The sequence below is a fragment of the Schistocerca serialis genome, chromosome 12 (assembly GCF_023864345.2).
Source record: "Schistocerca serialis cubense isolate TAMUIC-IGC-003099 chromosome 12, iqSchSeri2.2, whole genome shotgun sequence".
NCBI classification, from domain to species: Eukaryota; Metazoa; Arthropoda; class Insecta; order Orthoptera; family Acrididae; genus Schistocerca; species Schistocerca serialis.
In genome coordinates, this window is record NC_064649.1 from 169,702,022 (window position 1) to 169,721,640 (window position 19,619).

General features: G+C 45.6%; 1 protein-coding gene across 2 annotated transcripts in view; it reads left to right on the forward strand.

Moving 5' to 3' along the window:
• The window catches only part of LOC126428412 (F-box/LRR-repeat protein fbxl-1-like), a 140,885-nt gene that overhangs the window by 45,398 nt on the left and 75,868 nt on the right, over positions 1 to 19,619 (forward strand). For both annotated transcript variants that reach the window (XM_050090335.1, XM_050090334.1), the window contains exon 3: positions 9,038 to 9,263. In XM_050090335.1, coding sequence (XP_049946292.1) covers positions 9,038 to 9,263 — 226 coding nt within the window. The remainder of the gene's footprint in view (positions 1 to 9,037; positions 9,264 to 19,619) is intronic.

Consider the following 19,619-nt stretch of genomic DNA (forward strand, 5'->3'; position numbering starts at 1 on the left):
TCTTGTATTCTGTTGTGGAGTTCATTGAAAAATTAAGCTGATTCTTATGTTGTATTGTTGACTGCGTTTACTTAAACTTATGGACTGACTTTTTTTGGGGTGACGATTTTCAGTGGACGATGCAACCAATTCCCACACTTTCAGCATTTCTCGTATTGGACCAGAAGATTGCTGCTTTGCTGTTACTGCCGCCTCCTCTTTCTCCTCTTCCTCCTCCTTTGAAGAACTCCTCTCCACAACTCCCTGCCGTGAAACACACTGCAACTCTATAAGCTCTTCGGTGCTCATTTCTTGGCTGTAATCTTCCACAAGCTGATTGATATCACTGTTGTCCACTTTTAGTCCAGTGCTCTTAACAAAGACACAATCTCATTGACTACAGGCTCCACAGGTACTGACTCTATTGCCTCCGAGTCACATTCGACAGTGCACTCTGGCCAAAGTTTCTTCTGAGTAGAAGTGAGAGTTCTCTCGGTAATCCCATCCCACACCTTTTTGGTGATCTTGACACAGGTAATCGTGTGTAAGTGATATTTCCAAAACTCTCCAAGAGTGAGATTGGTAACTTCAGTCGACTCAAAGAAATGCCTGAAGAGTGCCTTAGTGTAGGGCTTCTTAAAATTAGAAATAATTTACTGGTCCATAGGCTGGAGTAACGGATTTTGATGAATTGAAATTCTTCAAGGAAGTGGTCTTGTAGGCCTGGAGGATTGGAGAATAGGCAGGAGCGTTGTCCATAATGAGCAAGATACATCTACATCTACATCTACATCCATACTCCGCGAGCCACCTTACGGTGTGTGGCGGAGGGTACTTATTGTACCACTATCTGATCCCCCCTTCCCTGTTCCATTCACGAATTGTGCGTGGGAAGAACGACTGCTTGTAAGTCTCCGTATTTGCTCTAATTTCTCGGATCTTTTCGTTGTGATCATTACGCGAGATATATGTGGGCGGTAGTAATATGTTGCCCATCTCTTCCCGGAATGTGCTCTCTCGTAATTTCGATAATAAACCTCTCCGTATTGCGTAACGCCTTTCTTGAAGTGTCCGCCACTGGAGCTTGTTCAGCATCTCCGTAATGCTCTCGCGCTGACTAAATGTCCCCATGACGAATCGCGCTGCTTTTCGCTGGATCATGTCTATCTCTTCTATTAATCCAACCTGGTAAGGGTCCCATACTGATGAGCAATACTCAAGAATCGGACGAACAAGCGTTTTGTAAGCTACTTCTTTCGTCGATGAGTCACATTTTCTTAGAATTCTTCCTATGAATCTCAACCTGGCGCCTGCTTTTCCCACTATTTGTTTTATGTGATCATTCCACTTCAGATCGCTCCGGATAGTAACTCCTAAGTATTTTACGGTCGTTACCGCTTCCAATGATTTACCACCTATGGCATAATCGTACTGGAATGGATTTCTGCCCCTATGTATGTGCATTACATTACATTTATCTACGTTTAGGGAAAGCTGCCAGCTGTCGCACCATGCATTAATCCTCTGCAGGTTCTCCTGGAGTACCTACGAGTCTTCTGATGTTGCTACTTTCTTGTAGACAACCGTGTCATCTGCAAATAGCCTCACTGAGCTACCGATGTTGTCAACTAAGTCATTTACGTATATTGTAAACAATAAAGGTCCTATCACGCTTCCCTGCGGTACTCCCGAAATTACCTCTACATCTGCAGATTTTGAACCGTTAAGAATGACATGTTGTGTTCTTTCTTCTAGGAAATCCTGAATCCAATCACAAACCTGGTCCGATATTCCGTAAGCTCGTATTTTTTTCACTAAACGTAAGTGCGGAACCGTATCAAATGCCTTCCTGAAGTCCAGGAATACGGCATCAATCTGCTCGCCAGTGTCTACGGCACTGTGAATTTCTTGGGCAAATAGGGTGAGCTGAGTTTCACATGATCTCTGTTTGCGGAATCCATGTTGGTTATGATGATGGAGATTTGTATTATCTAAGAACATCATAATACGAGAACACAAAACATGTTCCATTATTCTACAACAGATTGACGTAAGCAAAATAGGCCTATAATTATTCGCATCTGATTTATGACCCTTCTTGAAAATGGGAACGACCTGCGCTTTCTTCCAGTCGCTAGGTACTTTACGTTCTTCCAGCGATCTACGATAAATTGCTGATAGAAAGGGGGTAAGTTCTTTAGCATAATCACTGTAGAATCTTAAGGGTATCTCGTCTGGTCCGGATGCTTTTCTGCTACTAAGTGATAGCAGTTGTTTTTCAATTCCGATATCGTTTATTTCAATATTTTCCATTTTGGCGTCCGTGCGACGGCTGAAGTCAGGGACCGTGTTACGATTTTCCGCAGTGAAACAGTTTCGGAACACTGAATTCAGTATTTCTGCCTTTCTTCGGTCGTCCTCTGTTTCGGTGCCATCGTGGTCAACGAGTGACTGAATAGGGGATTTAGATCCGCTTACCGATTTTACATATGACCAAAACTTTTTAGGGTTCTTGTTTAGATTGTTTGCCAATGTTTTATGTTCGGATTCGTTGAATGCTTCTCTCATTGCTCTCTTTACGCTTTTTTTCGCTTCGTTCAGCTTTTCCTTATCAGCTATGATTCGACTACTCTTAAACCTATGATGAAGCTTTCTTTGTTTCCGTAGTACCCTTCGTACATGATTGTTATACCACGCTGGATCTTTCCCCTCGCTTTGGACCTTAGTCGGTACGAACTTATCTAAGGCGTACTGGACGATGTTTCTGAATTTTTTCCATTTTTGTTCCACATCCTCTTCCTCAGAAATGAACGTTTGATGGTGGTCACTCAGATATTCTGCGATTTGTGCCCTATCACTCTTGTTAAGCAAATATATTTTCCTTCCTTTCTTGGTATTTCTTATTACACTTGTAGTCATTGATGCAACCACTGACTTATGATCACTGATACCCTCTTCTACATTCACGGAGTCGAAAAGTTCCGGTCTATTTGTTGCTATGAGGTCTAAAACGTTAGCTTCACGAGTTGGTTCTCTAACTATCTGCTCGAAGTAATTCTCGGACAAGGCAGTCAGGATAATGTCACAAGAGTCTCTGTCCCTGGCTCCAGTTCTGATTGTGTGACTATCCCATTCTATACCTGGTAGATTGAAGTCTCCCCCTATTACAATAGTATGATCACGAAACTTCTTCACGACGTTCTGCAGGTTCTCTCTGAGGCGCTCAACTACTACGGTTGCTGATGCAGGTGGTCTATAGAAGCATCCGATTATCATATCTGACCCACCTTTGATACTTAACTTAACCCAGATTATTTCACATTCGCATTCGCTAATAACTTCACTGGATATTATTGAATTCTTTACTGCTATAAATACTCCTCCACCATTGGCGTTTATCCTAACCTTGCGGTATATATTCCATTCTGTGTCTAGGATTTCGTTACTGTTCACTTCCGGTTTTAACCAACTTTCCGTTCCTAATACTATATGAGCACTATTTCCTTCAATAAGAGATACTAATTCAGGAACCTTGCCCTGGATACTCCTGCAGTTTACCAATATTACGTTGACTTTTCCTGTTTTTGGTCTCTGAGAACGGACGTTCTTTATCAATGATGATAATGTCCTCTCTGGTAAGCCGTCAGGTATTTTATCGTTTCGCCCAAGGGGGGGTCCCTCTAACCTAAAAAACCCCCGTGTGCACGCCACACGTACTCTGCTACCCTAGTAGCTGCTTCCGGTGTGTAGTGCACGCCTGACCTGTCTAGGGGGGCCCTACAGTTCTCCACCCAATAACGGAGGTCGATGAATTTGCAACCATTATAGTCGCAGAGTCGTCTGAGCCTCTGGTTTAGACCCTCCACACGGCTCCAAACCAGAGGACCGCGATCGACTCTGGGCACTATGCTGCAGATATTAAGCTCAGCTTGCACTCCGCGTGCGATGCTGGTTGTCTTCACCAAATCAGCCAGCCGCCGGAAGGAACCAAGGATGGCCTCAGAACCCAAGCGGCAGGCGTCATTCGTTCCGACATGTGCTACTATCTGCAGCCGGTCACACCCAGTGCATTCAATAGCTGCCGGAAGGGCCTCCTCCACATTACGGACGAGACCCCCCGGCAAGCACACCGAGTGCACACTGGCATTCTTCCCCGACCTACCCGCTATTTTCCTGAGGGGCTCCATAACCCGCCTAACGTTGGAGCTCCCTATAACTAATAGGCCCACCCTCTGTGACTGTCGGGACCTTGCCGGAGAATCGGCCACTGGCCCAAAAGGCGAGGCATCCTGTGGTGGCTCGGAAACGATGTCATCACCACTAGGAAGCACCCCGTACCTGTTGGAAAGGGGTAAGGCAGCTGCCACGCGGCCAGATCCCACCTTCGCCTTTCGGCCAGGCACGCGCGAGCCCACCACTGTCCGCCATTCACCCTGGAGTGATGGCTGACCGGTAAGATGCTCACTGCCGGAAGACGCAGCGACATCAGGGGTTCCATGCGATTCCAAGGCCACCGAAGTAGGCATAGGTCTCACCACAGTTGCCCCAACACCACTACGAGCCGACGCCTGCGCCTCGAGCTCGATGAGCCTAACAGACAAAGCCTCCACCTGCCCCCGAAGAGTGGCCAATTCTCCTTGCGTCCGCTCACAACAACCACAGTCCCTACACATGACTATGTTTACCCTACAAGCGAACGATGTACTCGCCTTATTAGCAGCAGGAAATCGAAGTGCTCTCTCACTGACGGTCTAACCGACACTGAGCTGTTCTAACCAAACAAACAAAAGCCTGTATGATACGAGGGTCAGTAGCAACGGCGATACTGTACACTACACTGTTATTAAAATAAAAGGTTGTGTCTAGTAGGCACTCAAACACGCAAGAAATTACAAAAATAAAATAGTAACTACCCAGATAACTGAAAATAAGTTGTACCTGTTTGAAGCTCGCAAAAATGTGTAACAAGCGAACGGTGTACTCACCTTATTAGCAGCAGGAAATCGAAGTGCTCTCTCACTGACGGTCTAACCGACACTGAGCTGTTCTAACCAAACAAACAAAAGCCTGTATGATACGAGGGTCAGTAGAAACGGTGATACTGTACACTACACTGTTATTAAAATAAAAGGTTGTGTCTAGTAGGCACTCAAACACGCAAGAAATTACAAAAATAAAATAGTAACTACCCAGATAACTGAAAATAAGTTGTACCTGTTTGAAGCTCGCAAAAATGTGTAACAAGCGAACGGTGTACTTGCCTTATTAGCAGCAGGAAATCGAAGTGCTCTCTCACTGACGGTCTAACCGACACTGAGCTGTTCTAACCAAACAAACAAAAGCCTGTATGATACGAGGGTCAGTAGCAACGGCGATACTGTACACTACACTGTTATTAAAATAAAAGGTTGTGTCTAGTAGGCACTCAAACACGCAAGAAATTACAAAAATAAAATAGTAACTACCCAGATAACTGAAAATAAGTTGTACCTGTTTGAAGCTCGCAAAAATGTGTAACAAGCGAACGGTGTACTCGCCTTATTAGCAGCAGGAAATCGAAGTGCTCTCTCACTGACGGTCTAACCGACACTGAGCTGATCTAACCAAACAAACAAAAGCCTGTATGATACGAGGGTCAGTAGAAACGGCGATACTGTACACTACACTGTTATTAAAATAAAAGGTTGTGTCTAGTAGGCACTCAAACACGCAAGAAATTACAAAAATAAAATAGTAACTACCCAGATAACTGAAAATAAGTTGTACCTGTTTGAAGCTCGCAAAAATGTGTAACAAGCGAACGGTGTACTCGCCTTATTAGCAGCAGGAAATCGAAGTGCTCTCTCACTGACGGTCTAACCGACACTGAGCTGTTCTAACCAAACAAACAAAAGCCTGTACGATACGAGGGTCAGTAGCAACGGCGATACTGTACACTACACTGTTATTAAAATAAAAGGTTGTGTCTAGTAGGCACTCAAACACGCAAGAAATTACAAAAATAACAGATTGGTAGATTAATCTCGAGAGAATATTTTTTCATCGAAGGACCGAACACTTCGTCGATCTGATCACAAAAAAGATCGTGTGTCACCCGAGCCTTGTTGTCGGATCTCCACATCACATTTAACCTGCTCTTGTGCCCTTTACACTTTTTGAAGGCTTGAAGAGTTTCTGAATGGTAAACAGGGAGAGGTTTAATTTTCAAATAATCTCTCGCATTGGCACAGAATAGCAGTGTGAGATCGGCTTTGGTTGTCTCACACCTGGGTAATGCATTCTCCTCTGCTCTTACAAAGGTATGCTTCAGTATATTTTTCCAGAACAGACCTGTCTCATCACAATTAAAAACCTGCTGTGGCAGATAACACTCAGAATCTACGAGCATTTTGAAGTTTCTGATGAAAGCTCTCTGCTGCCTCTGTGTCCGCCATGCAGTGGACGCTAGTTCTTCTCTTAAACTTCTCGGACCACCCACCGCTTCCCTTAAACACTTCAGTGAATCATTCTCACCTTTTCACAAATTATGTTCTCATTAATAGTGTTTTGCAATTGCTTTTCATTTATCCATTTTATCCGTATAAGGAACAACCTGTCAGTATCGTCCAGAATACAAAACCATTGTTTGGATGTTCATGTCACTCGCTTTGCAGCCTCTATCTCTTTAATCTTGTCCCGGTTCTTGAGGATAGTGCAAATAGGTGATGCTAAATCAGCAATGCTCACACCACGTCTGCATTTTTCAATTATTTTACGTTTCATTTCTAAGGTCATTTTCTTACTCTTACGGTCATATTCTTGCAGCTTTAGCTTCTGGGACATTTTTAAGAAGCTTATTAAAATTTGTGCATAAAAAACACTGTGGGAACACTATTTTAGAAAAAATGTGTGATTGCAAGCTGCAGTAAGGTGGGTAGCAGAAAGAGCGCTAAGCCCGGACTGTGGTATGTACTAAAGACATTATTGATATGCTGCTGCTGACAATGAAAGTTGCTCATATTGGCAACTGTTTCCCCCACCGCGTGCATACGGCTGGTGATGTTGCACTAAATCGTCGTGACTCGTGCTTGTTAAGCGTGTCTGTTTTTAATAATTTGTTTAGCTCATTATGTGAATTGCACATTGTGGGAGCTGCTTATTAAGTGAGGTTCCACTGTATTGGCGAACGAGGACTTTTGGACTAGCTCCTTTGTGGGTGGTCAGCTAATCTCAGTGTGGCATCAACGTTTTCCTACACTTAGTTTTACAAGGATATTCTATTTTAAAATGCTCTGTGCACATATTCCAACATAATAAATATGGCTGCTTCCAGGGATTGTTTGGCAATTGTGTAATTGTCCAGTAATGGGTCTTTCTGTTTATTTATGCGCAATATGTTAATTTGTTTACTTTGGGGGTCAACTAACAGTCACTGCACCAAGTGTCAGTCCTCTGCAGTCATCATCTGCAAACTGACTGACGGGCCTCTTGATGTTCTCCACAAGGTCATTTATACACTCTGTGGATAGTTACGGTCCTACAGCACTCCTTTGGGGTATCAACTTCCTTTGTTATAATGCTATTGCAATTTTGGCTTACATGCCTTTGTCACACTTAAGATTCAGTGCCGTATTGTTGTTATTGTTCTGATTTTCATTCCAAAGATTCGTGTGATGCACTTCCCCCTGCCACTCTTTCCTGTGCAAGCCCCTACGTCTCCAAATAGCTGCTGCAACCAATGTGATCAATGTGATGTGCATTCCAGCCCAAGATGCTGGATTGGTGGTCATGTGTGCATGGTGTGTGTGTGTGTGTGTGTGTGTGTGTGTGTGTGTGTGTGTGTGTGTGTGTGTGTGTGTCTTTACTGACACAGGCTGTGGCCAAAAGCTATATGTGTGAGTGCCTTTTAATCTCATCTGACTGCAACCTGATGTGTCTTCTTTATGGTAACTAGCAGTCCGTCTCTTCCTACATTGTTGGTGTTCGTACCTCGAGTTTTGATTGTTTGATATATGAAAAATAACAAGTCTTCGCTTCAGCTTACGACCTTAGTGCACATCGACAGCAGGAATTAGTACCCTGTCACAACTAAATTTTTCTGTACCTTAACTATGTGTCTGAACAATTTCTTTTATTTCATCATCTGTGGAGCTAGTTGGTATATAAACCTGTACTACTGTGGTGAATGTTGGCTTCATATCCGTTTTTGGCCTGCATGGACTCCTATTTTGTATGCATTATTAAACCTACTCTTGCACTACCCTATTTGGTTTGTATTTATGGTCCTGTACTCACCTGACAAACTCCTTTTCCACTTGCCACAGAACTTCACTAATTCCCACAATATCCAACTTCAAATCATCCAGTTCCCTTTTTAAATTTTCTAACCTACCTGCCCAATTAAGGGATCTAGCAGTCTATGACCTCACCTGTAGATTGTATGTTTGGTTTTTCACGATGACGACATCCTCCTTATCGGACCCACGTGGAGACCCGAATGGGGAACTATTTTACCTCCAGAATATTTTACCCAAGAGAATGCCATCATCGTTTAACTACACAGTAGAGGCAGCACGCCCCCAGGAAAACTAACAGCTGTATTTTCCTGCCGCATTTAACTGTTTGCAGTACTGGCACATTGAGGTCGTGTCGGTTCTTGTTACAAGACAGTGGCTTATAATCCAAAATTGCAATAGCACAATAAAAACAGTTACAGCTAAAAGTGAAAATGACATCTTTTAAGAACTCCCTTGGGATATTTCAGAGGTTACTAATATGTCTGAAGGTTTCTCTTTACTAAGAATGGCATACTATGTTCCATTTGTTAGGAGCTCTTCTGTTCAGTCACAAAACTGGTCTTTTGTTTATTAGGCTACAGTGTGGAACCCTGTCAGACATCTTCCAAAAGTCGAGGAACGTCAACCTGGGCACCAGTATTTGCTGCCTTCAAGATCTTGTGGATTAATTCACTATAAATGGACTACACAGTTAACGAGAGTAGTTTTACGCACGTAACTTACGTCAAAGTATAAGAATTCGATCATTATGTGTTTCTCATTGTGCGCCTCTCACACTGCAGGGCACAGAATGGGAGGAGCTGCTGCGGTGTCACCTGCTCCGAGTGCGCCCACTGCAGGTGTGTGAAGACGGACAGAGAGGTCTTACGGACAGCCGGTATGATGCCACAACTCCGGACACTTACGATGATGCACGGTACCAGAGCTCGCATCTTACGTAAGATCTGCAGGAACTGTCTGAATCTCACAACTTTGCAGCTTCACGGCTGTCAGAAGATGAACTACTCGGTAAGTTGAACCTTCAGCTATAGTGTGAGATATAAATGAGGGCCCACTTGTGCGAGTACTGTTTTTAACCAGATGGACAATTCCTGGTTTCTGTACTTTATAGTGAGGGATTGGACTGGTTAAAAGATACGTGTGCTTCTGAGAAACAGAACGTGCACGTGATTCAAAATGTAGCAATGTGGGACCTCTCATCTTGCTTTGAGATCACTCTTAGAGTTCATACATGGTATGTTTCTTTTTTTTCATTTTTTAATTTATTTTTGGACTACAGTTACCTGTTAAAATTATATTGTAGGTTACATTTCTCGTACTATCGTTAACTAGCCTTTTCCCTGTGGCTTCGGTCACATACACTTTTGACACATATGTTACACACACGTCCTCCTCTCGCTCGCTGTGTCCACTTCTTCCTCTCCCTGTCTCCCTCATCCTCCCACCTCTTCCCTACTCCCACCTCTTCCCTACTCTCTCTCTCTGCCCATCTCTTCCTCCCCTTTTCTCTCTCAGCTTCCTCCTCCTCCCTTTCTCACCGTCAGTCTCTCCTGCGCCCCCACCCCACCTTGCTCAGCTGTGCCACTGCAAGTCGTGCAGATACTACTCACATGACATGCCAGTCATGCAGGGCAGCCTACATGTCAGTGGTAGGAAACCCTTTTGTGCCCATATAACCACTCCTGTGGAAGCTAGGAAGTTCTAACTGCCATAGTGCTGAATGTGATACAGCAAGCAGCATGTCTTCCAAATTTGGGTGAAATTGATTAAGATGCAATTGACAATTTGCTTATTTCTGTAGTGTGAGAATTTTTGATGCAATGACCAAACTCGGCAATCACGGTTAATAGAATAATAAAAAGTAGCAACCGGGATCACAAATTTGTTTTATATCTGGTGTCAGTAATTGGTTTCAGTCATTAAACCGACTTCAGACTGAGACCCCAGATGATGGAGGAGCCTGTGCCAAGCTCTGTTGTGTGATGCCTGTTGCTGTCTGGGACAGATACTACTTGATACTGGCTTCTCTCCTCATCTGGAGTCTCACTCTGAAGACAGATGTCATGTTCTCAGCTGTAATTTTTTATCATTACGGTAGAGTGTAATTAGTCTTGTCGAGGAAGCAGCTTCTCGTACAGCTTAGCTGCAGCGTGCTACCTCGGATGACAGTGAGGGAAACCAGACACGGATCAGCTCTGTGCAGCAGATTAACGACCAGGTCTTCTGTTTTTGTTTTAGGGTGCAGGGTCGTACGCACCCGTGTCAGAAATGTAGAATGTCGGTGCCAATGACGTAGGCACCCCTGACATCACGGTCAGTTCGAGAGCTGTCAGTATATGCAAAGGTACTATTGTGAATTTCCGTGTGAAGGTCGTGAAACTGAAGGCGATAGGGCGAGGCTGGAGGTAGTGACTTTAGGAAGCGAATGGAGGCTGAGGCGAACACGGGCCACTGCGTGAAGTCGAGCTGGTGAAGGATTCACACGCGTCAGGAAAGTGGCAGGTATTGTGAAGTTAAGCTGTCGGAGGAAGAGCCGAAAGTGAACTCCGGGAGGTAACAGAGAAAAGGGACGTGCCCCATGCTGGCGATCAAAGGAGTCATTGAAGAAGGAGGCATAGGGTGGGTGGCCTGCACGGCAGACAAACGGTGTGCTTACCTGCTGAGGAGAAAGTAGGATAGCGGTAGTTTGGCAGCTTCAGCATACAGACTCTCAGCCGGTCCAGTGAATAGGTGCCAGTGACCAAACAGATACTACAGTGGTGAATAGTATTGAAACAGGATAAGAGGGACAGATGTGCAGATGCAAAAACGAAACACCCCTAGTCTAGTTTTGAATGGAAAAGGGACCGGTACAAACAGTGGAGGGTGGTTCGATCTGCTCCCCAGGAAGTACCACTGAGGACACGTACAACATTGAGGGAGTGCATACAGTGGGCTGTTAGGTAAGACACGTGAGAGGACCGAGAAAGTTTCCTATCGAGCGTGAGACCCAAGAATTTCATAGTTTCAACAAACTGAAGAGGTACAGGCCTGAGGTGCAAAGATGGCGGAAGAAACCCGTTGCGCCACAAGAAATATGTACAAACAGTTTTGTCAACAGAAGAACAAAAGCCACTGTCCGTGCTCTACAAGTAGAGACGATCGAGACATCGCTGAAGATGCTGCTCGATGAGCCGAGTCAGTGGAGAACTGGAATAGATGCAAAATCGTCAACAAAAAGGGAGCCAAAGAAGTCCGGTGGGAGTCAGGCCATTATGGGACTAATGGCGATAGCGAAGAGGACGACACTCGGGATGGAACCTCGAGGCACACTGTTTTCCCGGATAAAGGTGTCCGACAAGGCAGAACCCACACGTACTTTGAAAACTCGGTCTTTTAAAAATTCCTGAAGGAAACGGGATATGCGGCTACCGAAGCCCCACCTGTAGAGAGGACAGAGGATACCGGTCCTCCAGCAGTTGTCGTAGGCTTTCTCCAAATCGAAAAACATGGCCACAATCTGGGAGTTCCGCAGCAAACCGTTCGTGACACGGGTGGACGAAATGAAGAGATGGTCGACTGCAACTAAATCCACAGTGTGCAATGCTTAGTAAATTGCGAGAATCATATGTTCCGTCACCTTGCAAACACAGCTGGTGAGAGAAATGGGGCAGTAGCTAGAAGGAAGGTCCTTACCGGCCTTAGATATGGGTATGACAGTGGCTTCATGCCAGAATCTGGGATGTGATGTCATCAGTCATACGACCACACCACCGCCTGAGACACCGATCCGCCGGATGTGATTCTCTCAATAAATGGAACAGAAGAATGGCTGTGTTAGCCAAAGAGTACACAGCCAGTCACAGTACTTACGCTTGCCACGAGGCACTGCTGGGCCATTTCGTGTGCAGCAGGAGAGTAATGCAGTTGTGCCAGTCTACAGTTCGTAGCCGCGCTCAGTGGTCAGCCAGTGCCGACGTTAGTCATCATCTGCAGCTCAGTATTGCTGCCATTGAGTCTTTGTTGCTTCATTCCAAGTTAGTCTTTCAAATTCACCGGATTCGACATTTGAGATTACAAGACATTAAGTCATCACTGCACGATTTTTGACATGTATATTATGTCATTCTACAGACGCTTAGTCTAGTCGCGCCTTCTATAATTGAAGACCAACTGATCGTGGACTGCAGCAAAGTTAAGTAATAACTTCTTTCTTATTTTGTACTCCTGCTAATTAATTGTGTTTTCCTGTTGTAGCTACTGAGCAGTCTTGGCATAGTTGAACCCACGTTTCCACCTCCTCGGCTACCTCATCTTCGCCACCTCGTGTTGACGGACTCGATTATGGTGGAAGATCGAGAGCCGTTGTGGGAAATGTGCCCTCTGCCCAGATGTGGTCGTACATGTTAAGCAGAAAGTGCTTGCCCTGCCCGAGCCTCTTCCACTCATTTCCGACGGATGAGAAGGCAGCAAAATGGCAGCCCAAGGTGTCGGAGATAGCAGTAGGGTCCACTGTGACATTGTCTGCTACTGTCAGGCCCGAAAATCCCAGAGATCTGTCAGAGATTGGCCCACATGGTGGGCGAGGGAGTGGAATGTTAAAAGAGCTAATGAATGAAACCGAACTAGATTGTTTGCTGTCCTGAAGAAGGTGATGACACTGTGCACACAACTGTTTACAATGAATGCAGTTTGCCATTGTAGGATTACGGTTAAAAATGCAGAGAGCACGTGTCCACACACAAATTGCGTCGCGGCACGCCTCGGTCCACCGAGGGACCGGGGGGCGCAGCGTGGTGAAGAGAAAGTGTGAGGAATGGAATGTTGTGTCACAGTAATGATAACATCTGCAAGATACTCTACCTGGTCAGCACAATGTTTGTCGAAGGTCACCAGAGAGGAGTAGAGCCTCCAGTCAGACTTAGTAAGCTGCCATTTGGGTGTGCACGTAGATGGGATAGGAGTCAGCAAACGGATATTACACGGGAAAAACGGTCACTCGATTACGTGTCAGAGAACGTACGCCTCAGACAGTGGGCGAGCTGGTCAGTGCAGAAGGATAGCTCCAAATGGGAATAGGTGTGCGTGAAGTCTGAAAGGAACATGGGTGCTCCTACATTAAGGCAGAGGAGGTTAATTTGATTGAGAAGGTCAGCCGAGAGGTCACCTCTCCGACACATTCTGGTAGAACCCCAAAGGGGCCGATGCACATTAAAGTCACTGAGCAGCAGAATGGGGTGAGGTAGCTGCCCAATAAACTCTAGAAAGTCTGCCCCGGCGATATCAAATGACGGAGGGACATAAATGGTACAGAAGGAAAAGATCAAGTGAGGAAAGAAAAGGCAAACTGCAACAGCTCGGAGATGGGTAATCGGAGAGGTGGATCGACTGTAAACATCATCCCGTACGAGCTACAAGGCTCCTCCACGAGGGGGAGGAGGTCAAAACAGACTGGAAAGAAATGCGAGAGCTCAAAGTGGTCGTGAGGATGCAATATTGTTTTCCCGGAGGCAGAGGACGAGTGGACACTGTGATTCTAAGAGCACCCATAAATTGTCGTCGTCGGATCGAAGAACGCAAACGTTCCACCGGAGGAGAGTCACGACGAGGAAAACACGGAGGGGTGTCACCTCGGCGGCTGCCGAATGCCGGCCTACGTATACCTGTCACTACGGGACACGGAAGCGGGAACATCCCACTCCGTGAAGTCTACAGGAGTGTCGGCATTCTCTGTCTGTCGGCCTGCGTATTCCAGGGCAGAAAAACAGCCGAGAGTGCACACCGGCGACACAGAGTTCTGCCAGGTGAGGGTATCACGTGGCGACAGCGTCACAGGGGAGACCGGCCGCCTCCGTTCCACTTCTCGGAGCCTTTCCGGTTGGCAGAGGAAGACTCTGATGTCGGCTGGCTGGAGGGATGTACAAAGTCTTTGTAGGAGTGTTCCTTCTGTCCTTTATGCCTGCCGGTTGTGTAGCAGGTGGCTTAACCCTGGGAGGCGAAAGTTTGTCGCACAGCTGGAGGAGGAGACGGGGACGCTACCGGGACACCGAGCAATTTCACAATCGCGGTGCTAAATATTAGGTCGGACGTCTGCACGGCCGGGTCCTCCGTAGAGCGAGAACGATACTGTAGGTGCCAGGCGGTAGGACGTGGGGTTTACGAGTAGCCGACAACTTACGAGCAGCTGGGTAATGCAGTTTTTCCTTCACTCATATCTCCCGGACAGCCGACTCGTCGAGATACGCGGGATAATCGCAGGAGGATTTGGCACGGTCGTCAGCGCTGTCGCTGCAGCGGGGAGAAGGAGGTGGGCACTCGCCCTCGTGAGCGTCACTACCGCAGGTTACACATCTGGCCGGGAGTCGACAGGACTCTCAGGTGTGGTCGTAACGGTGACACCGGTAGCAGTGCGTCGGGTTTGGAATATACAGTCTGACTGTGATAACTTCATCACCTGCTTTGATCTTTGACAGAAGAACCACTCTGTCAAAAGTGAGAAACAGAGTGCGTGCGGGCACTGAGGAGGCATCTACCTTTTTCATCACACAATAGACTGCGATGGCACTCCGATCGGAGAGGTATGTTCGGATTTCTGCCTCAGTCAGACCGTCGAGCGGTGTAGTGTAAATAACACCGCAGGAAGAATTCTGCATTTGGCGGGCCTCGACACCGACGGGATAGCCGCGGAGGAGCGGAGCTGCGAACAGTGTCGTGCCTGAGAGTCAGAAGTAGCCTTCGAAAGCAAAGTGACATTGTGTAAATGAGAGCAGGAGTTCACAGGGCCAGCAGTTGCATCGACACCTTTCCAGGTAATATACGGATTTAGCGTAGTGACTGACCGTCTTCAATATGTGAAACCACGTGGAACCGTGGTGCAGCTGGGAGGGTCTTTTGAATCATTGGCCTCATTCCGTTTATGTTTTGTAGACGTTGAAGGTGAAGACGATTGGCTCGTTGCGAGAAAATCCCCCACGATTTTCGGCATCTCCGATGGCGTGCTCCTTACTACTGGGGGGCACACGTCAGAAGGGGGCACACTTGCCTCAGACGATTGTTCACACTTCAGATTGCACCTCACGAACACCTAACAGACGTTCCAATTGGCAATTTGAGAAGGTAGCAGCTCAGGCAATCATCTCTCCTCAGGCCCGGCCTCTACGAGGGGGTACGTGCGAACTCTACCTGTCGACTTGGGGCTGGGTTTTACACATTACCCGTTCACGTGTTACGTGTCAGAGGCATAGGCGGTGCACGGGGAGGAAGAAGAAAAAAGGAGGACATCAAACGCCGAAACGGAGGAAGCATAGGAGAAGGGGAACAAGGAAAGAAAAAAGAAATGAAAAACAGTGCAGAGACTGTTCTGATATTGGCCACTGAAAATGCAAAACACCTTTCCAGAAACATTCCGGACACGTTCCCCGAGGGAGAAGAAATAGAACAGTGTTAGGATATACGTGCAGCACCGAAGGGAAACTGTGCTGCAAAGGCAGAGGCCTCACGGTAGCCGAGCACGGACCCGACGAAGAGTGGCGAGTCCCATGAGGGGTTGGGAACCGGTGGTCTGGTACTTCGGTCAGCCCGAGTGTGGCTTTTAGGTGGTTTCCTGCACTCGTGTAGGGAAATGCTGGGCTGGTCCCCAATCTCCACTCGGTACAAATATCTGTAATATACGGTTACACAAAGAACAAAGTTTACACGATCCATAGTCGTGTGGCAGCCACAGCTCTCCTCCCTGACGTTAACTGGTGACTGTGGCACCAGGAAGGGTATCTGGCCTCAAATTTAAAATAAAAACAAAATCTGCCAAATCGTGTTAAATAGTAGTGCCTTATGATGGGGTAAATGCTAGGATAGACAGTCAGTGTTTGTGACGAAATTTTATTTTGCAGAACAACCTGATTTTTGATATTTCATAGTACCGTGCAGTCAATAAATTTCAGCATCAATAATAATACTTCCTAGGACAATGACCTGTACTGCTCTACAGTACTAAGTTCCTTAATTTAAAAAATTCTTTAATTTTTATCTAATTTTCAATAATTTAGAATGTACTTGTATTTAATTATTTAATTTTGCATGTGAACATGTAATCAGGAGTATACTGCATAAATTACACATAAAAAATAGGACATGTTTAATCAATTTACAAATGTATGTGAATTACTGAGAGACATAAGGAAATTTGTGTTAATTATATTACACTGCTTGATAAAATTATACAACCATAAATTATATGAGCCACTGAGAACCATAAGAGGCCAAAGCGTATCATCATTGATTGAGACTGTAGCATTTATTTATGCTTCTGACATCCATCAATCTTAGGCTGTGTCACGTTGTATGTATGAACAGTCACGAAAAGCTATCTCACTGGCGTCTCTGATATTCGGTTTGATGATGGTTTGCTTGAGGCCCTTGTGGTTCTTAGTGTGTGTGTGTGTGTGTGTGTGTGTGTGTGTGTGTGTGTGTGTGTGTGTGTCAGTTGTACAGAAAGTGCAAAATTGCTAAGCAGGAATGGCTAATGGATGAATGCAAAGCTACAGGAGCACACATTACTGTGGGGAAAGATAGATGCCATGTAGAGGAGCATTAAAATGACTTTCGGAGAAAAGAGAAACAGCTGTACAAATATAAAGAGCTCAAGTGGCTCGCCAGTACTACACAAAGAATAGAAAGCTGAATGGTGGAAGGAGTGTGTAGAAGGACTTTACAATGGAAATCAACTTGAAAGCAAAGGGATGATGAAGTAAATGAAAATGAGACGGGGGATCTTATTGTGCGAGAAGCATTTGTTGGAGCACTGAAGGTTGAAATAAGGCCCCTGGAGAAAATGACATTCCCTCAGAATTATTGAGATCCTTGGGAGAGTCAGCCATGACAGAACTATTCCATTGTGTGTGTACAAGGTCTGTTCAAAATATTCCAGAACATTTGTAATTTAGAGTGAAATGTGGTTGGCATCCGCGTATGCTTGTGTTTAATGTGTTTCATTGTTGTATTTCTGTTAGTTATTGTTGAGTGCTGCATTTAGTAGAATGTTGTGTTGCACAGTTTGTGAATTTCGAGATGGAAGAGCTAGAGGAGCAATGCATCTGCATTAAATTGTGCAGGAAACTCAAGAAAATCTGCAGAGACACTCCAAACGATGCAGGAAGCCTACAGTGATGAGTGATTAAGTCGTACTCTGTGTTACAAATGGCTGACACAGTTTAAAAATGGCTGGACAGAAGTTAGAGATGACCCTCATTCGGGACACCCTCCGACGTCTACCACCGACACTCGTGTCGGTAACATCGACAAAATTGTGCGATCCAGTCACAGACTGACTGTCCGAGAGATTTCGGAAGAATGTAACATTTCAATTGGACCGTGTCATGAAATCTTGACACAGCATATTGGAGTGCTATGTGTTGCCAGCAAATTCGTCCCACAGCTCGTGAGTTGAGACCAGAAAGATCTTCGCCGTGCAACCTGTGAAGGGCTCTCGCATCGCACAAATGAGAATGAGATGGTCCTTAAGAGTATCATAACGGGTGATGAGATGTTGGTCTACAGTTATGATGTTGAGACTCAGGTTCAATCTTCACAATGGATCGGGAAGGATTCTCCGACACCAAAACTAGCTCATCAGGTCAGATCAAATGTCAAAGCGATGCGGACAGTTTTCTTTGACTTTGAATGATTAGTTCATCTTCATCACGAATTTGTTCCACAGGGACAAACTGTTAACCGATGGTAGGATTGGGACGTGTTACGAAGCCCAATAAAATGTGAGAAGGAAACAGCCTGAAAAGTGGCGAGACAGTTCACGGCTCTCGCTTCGCGATAACGCGTCCACACATCTCTCCCTGTTGCTGCACGACTGTAGCACAAAAAATGAAATCACTGTGCTGCCTGATGCTCCGTACTCTCCAGACCTGGCCTCTGTGGACTTTTTTATTTTCAAAGTTGAAATCCCTTTTGAAAGGACAAAGATCTGCAATGATAGACGACGTAAAAGAAGATTTTAAAACAGCGTTTTGCGTAATCCGTCTAGAGGCGTACCAGGACTGCTTCCACATGTAGAAACGACATTGCGAGCGGTGTTATCAATTGTGGTGGAGAGTATTTCGAAAGAGAGCGTGTAGAAATAGAAGGTAAGCATAGACAAATTTTTTGGACAAAGTTCTAGAATTATTTGAACAGACCTCGTAAGGTGTATGAAACAGGCAAAATACTCTCCGAGTTCAAGGAGGGTGTCACGGTTCCAATTCCAGAGAAGGCAGTTGCTGTACTTACAGTTGTGTATTCTACTGGACCAACGGTTTACTAAACCATTGTTGCAAAATACTGACACCGTGAGGACAAGTCAACGAATAAGTCACAAATATCAGTTTACCTTATACTGTGTTTAAATCGTGCATACATACTTTGCCAGCAGATAGTGGCACGTGTACACATTTAGATGCTGCAGGGAAGTGTACACGAGTAGAATAGTATGTGGTCGTGCATTTCTTGTGGGTGGAAGGGCTGTTCACAGGGGAAGTGTATCGTGAAATGGGTCCCGTGTATGTTGACAACTGTTTATCACAGAAATCTGCGTTCACTCAGATCAGGAGTTTATAAAGGGAAGGCAAAGCGTCAGAGATTGGGAGCATGCTTGCTGTCCTGCAGTGGCTGCAACTGAAACCGAGAAGCAGTGTGTGGAGCAGATACTTTGTAACGAGTGGTATGTGGCGATCAGTGACGTAGCACGTGCTGTAGGATGTTCGTGTCAAACAGCTTACACTATAATGGGTGAGCAGCTGAAGTTTCATAAAGTTTGTGCACAGTGGTTGCCTAGCATGGTGACTGAGGAGCACAAAATGAATATAATGGGCTTTTCTCAACAGCACCTCATTCGATACTCTGGGGAAGGAAGGAGGGAAGGAGAGGATTTAGTGGCACAAATTGTTGCGGGGGTCAAGTTTTGGGTTCACCACTTTCAACCAGAGACCAAACGACCATCCACGGAACGGAAGTATTCTACCTCCTCGACAATAAAAACACTGAAGGCCATTCCGTCAGCCTGCAAGATTCTGCTCACCACGTTTTGGGACACGTGAGGGCTGTACTGGTGAAATTCCGGCCTCATGGTGAGGCACCGAATGCCGTGTCATACTGCACCAGTGTGTGGGAACTCTTGACACACCATTCACCACAAATGTAGTGATTCCTCTAGATGACAGTGCCTGCCCTCGTACAGAAAGACAAATACGGGACCTGTTACCGATATTTAATTGGGAATGCTTTGAACAGTTGCCCTACGGTCCCAACTTACCCTCGGAAGACTTCTTTGCTGCCAGTTATTGAAGGCTTGTAAAAAGGTGGGATAAGTGTCTGAATGTACAGTGTGAATATGTAGCA